This window comes from Prionailurus bengalensis, chromosome E4 (genome assembly GCF_016509475.1).
Source record: "Prionailurus bengalensis isolate Pbe53 chromosome E4, Fcat_Pben_1.1_paternal_pri, whole genome shotgun sequence".
Taxonomy (NCBI): Eukaryota; Metazoa; Chordata; class Mammalia; order Carnivora; family Felidae; genus Prionailurus; species Prionailurus bengalensis.
In genome coordinates, this window is record NC_057360.1 from 24,985,562 (window position 1) to 24,994,800 (window position 9,239).

Consider the following 9,239-nt stretch of genomic DNA (forward strand, 5'->3'; position numbering starts at 1 on the left):
TCTGAAAAGATAGCATATTCATATAAGTATACACCTATTTATCTAGATGATTTCAAATCATATAAAAGTCTAATTTTTACTGAAAACAAGACAATCCTAGATCTTTCAACTCCTTGTTAGTTCCACACCTAACTTTGTGCATCTTGTAAAGCTATAGAAATAAAAGAACCATATACCACATTTAATATTAGCTATTATAGTGGCATACGTCTCAAGAAAATAGATGACCCTAATAAAAATACACACAAACTCCAACATATTGCTGAGAAGAATTTAAATTAATGTACAGTGTTTTGGGACTTCTTATAATTCAGACATTCATTTATTCACTAACTTACATACATTTACAGAACACTACACCAGACATGTTGCTAAGCACTGGAGATACAAAAATTCCAGCCTCCATCAAAATGGTAAGTGAATGCTCTCTGTGCATGCACCTTTTTTCTTAGAACTTATTATTAAACACAGAATGCATAGATCTAGGACAGAAGTCACAAAACGTGTGCTGTAGAGGCCCACATAGGAAATATTTTAGATTTTGAGGGACTAGACATACAGTATCTGCTGCAATTACTCAACTCTGCCTTTACAGCATAAAAGCAGGCATAGACAATAGGTTAATAAGTGAATTCACTGGGGGACCTGGATGGCTCAATCAGTTGAGTGTCTGACTTCAGCTCAGGTCATGATCTTGATGTTTGAGCCTCACATCAGGCTCACCGCTCTCAGCGCAGAGCCTGTTTTGGATCCTCTGTCCCCCCTCTCTCTACCCCTCCCCAACTTGCAGTCTCTCAAAAATAAATAAAACATTTAAAAAGAAATGAATTCACTGTGTTCCAACAGAACTTATAGATACCAAAATTTGAATTTCATGATTTTTACATGTCACAAAATTTCATTCTTGTTTTGATTTTTGAATGAAAAAATGTAAAAACATTTGCCTGGTACCTACAAAGACAGGAGGCAACCCTGGGCTGGATTTGGCCAGGATGCTATAATTTGCCAATATCCCAGTCTAGAGATACAGGTCTCCACATCCGAGCTACAAGTTCCATGAGGTCAGGGCAATGTCCTATGAATCACTGTACATCCAGGAATTTGTATGGTACTGAGGAATGACAAGCAATTAACTAATGTTAGTTACACTGAAATGAATTAAAAGACTAAGTCCCTGACCCTGCCTTCAAAGTGGTAACAGGCAAATCAAGAAACATATAATACCACGTGATAAGTGCTACAGTAGATACCACAGGGTGGTGTGAGCACCACACCTAATCCATGCCTGAGAGAAGGAGGGAAAGGGTAAAAAGACAGAGAAACTAGGGAAGAATTCCTGTAGGTGGTGATACCTAGCAGAGGAGTTCCAAACCAAAGCATGCAAATGACAAAACATAAGCCTAGAGGTTAAAAAAAACAGCCCAGATCCTAAAGTATCTTGTACGCTATGCCAAGGAGTCTGGACTTTCTCCTAAAAGTTTGAGGAACCACTGAAGAATTTTAGCTGGGAAATGACATCATCAGATTTGCATTTCAGAACCATCACTCAGTCCAAAGTGTGGCTGTCTGAATAGAAGAGGCAAAATGGGCAGACAGACCACCAATTAGTTAGAAAGCTACTGGAGTAATCCAGGTGAAATTCAATGGAAAGCTACAATAAGGTAGAGATAAAGGTGAGGAGTCAAGAGACACAGTGGCTGGATATAGGAGGTAAGAGCACAATCTTGGACAGATTATAGTAAGGATGGGTGGGAAAGAAAGGGGTGGGGTTATAGTTGCCCAGAACTGACCTGCCTCCAGCAGTGGATCCTATCTGCTCTTCAAACAAAGTAATTTTACTGATGAAAGCCTATCAAGCCTGGTTATCTTTTATGGGAGACTTGGCAAAAGACTGGGTCAAGAGCCTCAGGGTTAAACAGTAGTGTGTTCATTGAGATCCAGCTTTGAGTTGGGTAACACAATGAGGAATGAATGTAGTTTTGGATATGGTCTCTGGACATCCCAAACTGACCATGTCCAATAAGTCTTCAGGACTGGAGAAAGAGCTGGGCTAGAGATACAAGTTTAGAATTGGTATTTGCAAACAGTAAAGAAAGCCTTGAGATTAAGAGGAATTCATTCAAGGAGAGTGAGTTGCATGGGGAAAAAAAGGCAGGGGGGGGGGGGGTGGAGAATCCAAAAATATAAGTGAAAAAGAATAGAGTGAAAAGGAGGAAAACCAAAGGAGTCTGGTATTTCTGAATCACTGTGTACATGAACTTGTATTTTAAAGCTGGCCTGGAATAAAGTAGTCCTTCTTTGGAGAGATCTGTTAGAGAAGCTAAGAGCTACAGGGCCTAGTGCATTAGACTAAAGAGTCAAAAACCTACCCCTCCACCATGACTTTTGGCAAATCATAACCTCAGAATCTTCATCTTTGCCCTCACTGAGTTGCAGAAATCTAATCAATGATAAAATAAACTGGAGGTTTCATAAACTGTAAACTATTATAAAGGCACTCTTGACTTACTATTGTCATTACAACAGAATGTAAAAATTCCATCTAAAAGAGAGTGTAAACTTCTGAAAAATGGGACCTTCAATCTTATACACCTTTTCTATCAGGTACTATGCTATGTATTTAGTAGGTATTTAAAAAATGTTTGCAGACTATTTGGCAGTAACATGAGAACATATGCACGGGGGGGGGGGGGGGCGGGGGGGAGCACATAGCAGAAGGCATATCCAACTTCCTAAAAGGATTTAGAATTGAAATAGTCAAACCAACCCTCCCACAAATGTGACCAAACACAAAATAATGGGGGGGGGGGGGGTGCTTATAGTTCCAACTTCTCTCCCAAAGTGTAAATTGTTTCTCTGAATGCTTTAGAAACCTGGAGAAGATTATACACAGAAAAAGCAGTGAATTGTAGAAAAGGAAAAGAGCCAACAGCAACTTTATAAAACCGTGTTCAACAACCACTGGCCATTAAAGAAGAGCTCCCTAACTTCTCAAGTTGAAACCTGCAAAATGTAAATCAGGCCTTTGTGAGACAAACTAAAATAGTGTCCCCTCAGGGTACGCAAATACCACAGTGAAGTCACCAGAGTGAACTATTCCCTGACACAGTTAGAACCTACCTGGCAAAGACTGTCCTGGGGGGGGGGGGGGGGGGGGGGAACAAAAACAAAAACAGCTGTTTAATTTTAAATGTACACTGAAAGAATGAAACAGAATAAAATGTAATATCCTTATATATCAATTATTCTGACATAGACACACATAGACACATAGCTAATACTTAGCTAAATATTAGCTAAAAAGTATCATTTAATCACTGTTTGGTCCTAAAGCTTAGAGGAGGTTGGAAACAAATCTGGTCTTGGTGTAAATTTTAGGAGTTCCATAAACTTTGATTGAGTTGGTTTATAGGCACTCTCTTCCTTAATCTAATTGTTTTCAGAAAGGGGGAAAGCTACCTTCCTCCGAAATTAAGACCCAGCCTGCCAAGTTTCTATCCGCAATGACTATCAAGTTAATTAAAAAGGCTGTTTAATATAAGGCAAAGCCTCAGCTACAATCTTACTATCGACTATCCCACTGATACTAATAAAACTTACTATAACTTATAAAACACAAAAGCCAAACTTTTGAGTAGCAGTCAAATAATCCATATAGAAAGTTAGGAAAGAAGATCCAGAAGTTGAATGCAAAATAAGAATTCTTTTTAGAAAAGGGTGCCTGGCTGAGCTTTCTCTCCACAACAGGCAGAAAATGCAATTCTTGTTCCCACAGCAACTTTATGTGATTATATCTGAGGATACTTTGCACCCTGGATTACTGTATATGGTGCTTAAGACATGGCTGCTTTCAGAATCAACACTGATTTTCCTGGCTTTTGTACTAGTGTTGATAATGGTACAGTGATCTAATTGGTCCTTGCTATCAGTTAGAATATGCCTTACCCCCCCCCCCACACACACACAATGGTAGCAGTTAAAAGGATAACATATAATTTTATAGATACATGTGTATGCATGAAAAGTTTCTGGAAGGCTACATGAGAAACTGACTGGTGGTCTCCTACAACTTAGCAGTTGAAGAGGAAGAGACTCACTAGTCATTATCCTTAGCTGTTTCAATTCACCATGTCATGTTTTATTTTTACAAGAAAAAAAAATGACTTATGATTAATGCCAAAACATGTATGTTTCTCATAACGACTTAAGTGCAATCTCACTCTGCTTATTTTAAAGTTTACTGTGTTTAAGTTCAACATCAAAAAGGAAGAGAGCAAAGTGCTGGCTAGCCCTGCGTCTTTCACCCTGCTCACTTCGAGTTTCACAGGCTCTGTAAGGGCAAAGCACAATATGCATCACTTGCTTAAGGGTATGTGAAATTTGAACTGGATGGGAGATTTAATAGATGCACAAACAGTCATGGTACTTGAATTCATGGGAAACAGCTAGCTAGAGCCCATGGAGTAACTAAAGTTAGGGACTGAATATGCTGACCATGAAAACACACAATGATACATAAAGCCCTTTCTATAAATTATAGACCATAACCTGCATGTGTACATATATCCTTGTCATTAAAAAAGGAGCAGGGAAAAGGGGACGGGCTGGGGGGCAGGGAGGAGAAAGAGAAAGAGAGAGAAAGAGAGAGAAAGAGAGAGAGAGAGAGAGAGAGAGAGATTGAGACATCAACCCCACTACACAAGTCTCCCTTCTTTTCCACCTTTTCCATCACACACAATTTCCTCCAGGACATCATTTCTGATCCAAGAAAAAGTACAATAAGTTCTACTCAAATTTTTAGAAATTGTCTACCTAAAAAGTTTCAAGTAAATGTTTTTACAGTTAATCGCACTATTCATATGGAAACTATTTTAAATAACTTTATTTGAACGCTTGGTTTTATGAACTTCACTTACCATGAATTATTACCAAAAGCTAAGACTTTTTCGGCAAAAACAAGTCCAAGCATAAAACATTTTTAGAGTACAAAGTCATGTAAGAGTCCTAACTAGGTGACCTCTAAGATTTCTTTTGACCTTTAAATCACCATGACTCAAAATTAATATATCTGCTCCCCAACAGTAACAACCTACTGTTACTGTCTTACCCACCAGTTACCTTTGTAACAAAGAAGTAATCTTTGGGTAATTTACCCACCTCTGCAATCACCTGAAATAACCTTGTGCTACATAGTACCCACAGCAGAAAACTCAGAAGGCCAAGACTGACAGCCCAACTTTAACCTACATAACAGATTCTTATTCAGAAATTTTCAATTGAATCTCAGGCACTTTGAAACATCAAGCAAATGCTTTTGCTTTGAAATTTTACTATTTAAAAATAGTTAAATAAGACTGTAGGCATTCAAAATACAACACAGAAATTTTAATAAGTTAAAATTTCAACAAAAATAATTGGATACAGGGGCACCTGGGGGGCTCAGTCAGTCACTTAAGTGTCCGACTCTTGCTTTTGGCTCAGGTCATGATCTCACGGTTCTGGGGTATGAGCCTCGCATCAGGCTCTGTGTTGACGGCATGGAGCCTACTTGGGATTCTTTCTCTCCCTCTTTGTGCCCCTCCTCCCCCCTCAAAATAAATAAATAAACTTAAAAATAACAAAAATAATTTTGGTCAAATTACATTTGCTTAAAAATATACAGTACATAAGAGAATATAGTTGTCTAAAGAGTCAGCATCCCCACAAAGTTTTAGAAGATCCTGGGACTCTTGCTGTCCTGGGGAGGCACCTGTTCCAAGACGCTGCTGGTTCTATGCATTTCCAATACCTTTAAAACACTGAAGCACAGTTTGCTTCTTCCATCTCTGAAAACAGGTGCCTCAGAGTTTCACTTTATGAACTCATTTTCCCAAAGTTCATCTTCCTAGTAACTTGTCTAGAAATAAAATAGTGCTAAACACTCCTTTTCTAAAACTTACTCCACACACAGTAGTTTGACTACTTTTCAAAGCACTTTTTGTAAGTTATATTCTTCCTCTGGAATCTTGCCACTTATGTAAAGTTTAATGTGCCAGAGAGCAGTGGAAAGAAAAATGCAAAACCATGACCAAAAGAACTATTTGGGTCCTATGTTCTCCTACCAGAGGCCAGTAAAATCAATTCCTTCACTGCAATAGGGATTGAAGCTCTGCAAATCAGGTGCCAGTTTCTCACACATATTTTACTGTTAAACACAATAATGAATTATTCTGCTTATTTCTCTATTTCAGTGAAGAAAAACTTATTAGGATCAAAAATGATTTTGATACCTTAGGATAAACATGTCCATCTTTATCCACTACTGAGCAATACAGTTTTCTATACATCCTTTTCCTGATTTCCAAAAGGTTTCTACACTTGTTTTGAATCAAAGTAAAAGGAAATCCAGTAAGGAGAGCCTTTTTACCCAGGGACCAAACTGTGGCCAGAAATTACAGTGAGTGCACACTTTCTTTTGTTTTCTCTGTACCAGGATTAGCAGTGAAACAGCTTTGTGGTCCTTAATTAAAGCTGAACAACTCTGAAGAACAATAACCTTAAAAGTGAATTTATATTTTAATTACACGTAGGCCATACCGGTAGTAAAGACATTTGCTTCCCTCAAATTCCCGGCACTAGAGACCCTTTCCTCTCCAGCTTATTCAATAGAGCAAACAGCAATCACGCTCAAACCCAGGGAGAGGGGCATTTAAACAAGATAAAAGTGCTTAAGGTGACCTTCCTATCTCTGACCCAAGAATGCGCTGTGATGGCCCCGCTAGGAGGGAGAAAAGCGAGAATAGGGGTTTCTGATTAACGCTTCAAAAAAAAAAAGAGGGACAAAACAGCCCAAACGGCGAATCGCTAAGCGAGCGAGAATCCGGTTAAGTTCGAAAGAGTAGAAAAGCAAACAGAGATGCTAGAGCGAAGCATCTTGGCCCTCGCGGAATGTTAAGTGCTAGATCCAGTTTAGAAGTTGGAGGAGGGAATACGTGTGGCCCATGCTGGGACGCACAGAGCCAGCCCGCAGCTGTCTGAGCCCCGCAGGCTGGGCCACGGGGTGGAGGTGACCGGGCGGCTGCGCTGCTGGCGAGCAGTAATAGGAACAGGGCTGTCACCGCTTACCCAGGTGCAGCGTGAGGTTGATGGAGTTGGGGTACTGCACCCCGGCCAGCATGGTCTGGCTTTGCCACCAGGTGGTGTCGGCCTGGTTGTTGTAGTCGGTCAGGAAGGCTGCCCCGTGCTGCAGGTGGGGCTGCCCGGCGTCGCACAGGTGACAGGACTTGGTGACCCCGGTCACCCCGGTCTGCACACAGTACTCCTCGGGCGGAGCCCCGCACGTGTTGGTGGCCACCACGGTCACGTTGAAGGCGGCGTTGACGAACTCGGGCATGCAGCGCTGCGACCGCCCGCCCTCGTCCGTGCACTCGTCCATGGCTGCCCGGGCACAGCCGGCCGCGGCGGCCGCCAGCACCGCCAACACCGGCCAGAGCCGCCCCCGGGGCCGCAGCGCCGGCGCGGCCCGCTCGCTGCCCCTCATCCCGCCGCCCGCGCGCTGGGCCACGGCGAACGCAAGGGCGCGGGCGCGTTCCTCTCGCCCAGCGGCGTCCCCAGGAGGCCGCTCCGCGGGCTGAGCCTCGGGGCCCAGGGGCCGGACTCGCGCGCCGGGCGGTGGCGGCGGCTCGTACCGGAGAGACGGGCCAGTGGGCGCCGCTGGCGAGGACCGCGCGGCTCGCCGACCACTGCCCCGCGCGCCGCCTCCGCGCCTCCCTCACCCACCCGGGACACTGCCCGCACTCGGCGCCGACCCCCGACTTCCGAGCGCGGGCCCGAGCGCGCGCCCCCGAGGAGGAAGGAGCAGGGGGTGGGGTCGGCAGGGTGGGGTGGGGTCTGGCGGAGGAGAAAGCCCAGCCCCGGCCTCCTCCCAACAGCTCCCGCGGCCCCCGTAGCTGCTCCCCCGCCCTCCGCGCTCCGTGCACTGAGCGTCCGCCCGGGCGGCTCGCGGCGGCGGCGGCGGCGGGGGCGGCGGCATCTCGCGCTCGGGCCCGCGGCGCGCGATCGCGGGGGAGGGGCCTTGAGGGGCGCGAGGGGTGGGCGGGGAGCTAGGGAGTGCGGGAGGGGGGCAGCGGGGGAGGGGGGGCGGCGGGGCGGTGCATGCCGGGAGGGAAGGGGAGGCCAAGGAGAGCCAGCGCCCTGTGGGAGTTGGGCGCCGGGGTCCACTGGCTCCGTGTCCCCGAAGACTCCGGTTGGGGAAGGGGCAACGGAGGGAGTCTTAAAGGGGCGACCTGGGTCGGTGAGGTCACTCGGAATCGGCCTTTGGGGCCCGCGCCAACCCGGGCCGCGACAGCGCGGAGCTCTGCCCCACCAGGTGTCGGTCCTTGCGTCCAGCCGGCCGCACTCTGGGGCCGGGCCCCGAGGGACCTGACGGTGGGAACTGCCCGCGGGCTCCTGGCCCCCGCCGGCCGCCCCGGGAATGCCCCCTGCTGCGCGGGGCCGCCTCTAACCCTTTCCAAGGAGAGGCCCCGGGGGTGCCCAGGGAATTGACACAGTCCTCGGAGAATAAAGGGCCTGGTCGCAGCCTCAAAATGAATTTTTTGAAGCTATTTCCTGCCTCTAAATTAAAGTGTAACCCGCCGTTTAACTGGGGCAGAGAAGGAAGTGAAAGGGCTGGGAATGGAATGACATTTTTCCCCTGGGTACGCAGACCCACTGTGAAATTCTTCCACTGTGTTGTTTATGTTCCCCATCTTGCCTTTAAAAGACTCGAAATTATCTGGATCTGACATCCTCCTTTTCGGGCCTGCTGAGTCACGGAATATTCTCCGTGCCAGAATGACTCAGTTCACAGAACCTGAGCCAGAAGATCATGAGTTTTAGTCCCAGCCCAGAACCTGGGCACTTACCCAGTGCTGATACGACAAGCAAGGACCAGGAAAGGAGCTGTAAAAGTGGATGGCCTGGGTCGATGGTTTTTAAACCTTTGGAGTCCCCAGGCAAAGTGGATGCTGGTAGTGGATGCTCCATGAGACAGGTTTTTTTAAATTATTATTATTATTTAAAATGTTTCCAGATCTTAATAGTAAAGTAAGAATAATAAATATATGCCCCCCCCCCCAAGGAAAGAAAAAAAAAAAAAACCCAACCCGACTAAAACAGACAAAACCCATACCCCGGTTTTGGACCCTGTAGTTCTTTTTAATAGAGGGATAGTACGGATGGGAAATAAGTAAATGTTAGGTTACTATAATTGGGGTCAGTGT

At 45.3% G+C, this 9,239-nt stretch overlaps 1 protein-coding gene across 1 annotated transcript in view; it reads right to left on the minus strand.

Annotated features, from left to right (window-relative positions):
• LAMC1 (laminin subunit gamma 1) overlaps nt 1–7,956 on the minus strand; it is a 130,586-nt gene extending 122,630 nt beyond the window's left edge. The window contains exon 1 of the mRNA XM_043568381.1: nt 7,105–7,956. Coding sequence (XP_043424316.1) covers nt 7,105–7,519 — 415 coding nt within the window. The 5' untranslated portion in view covers nt 7,520–7,956. The remainder of the gene's footprint in view (nt 1–7,104) is intronic.
• Between the last annotated feature and the right edge of the window lie 1,283 nt (nt 7,957–9,239).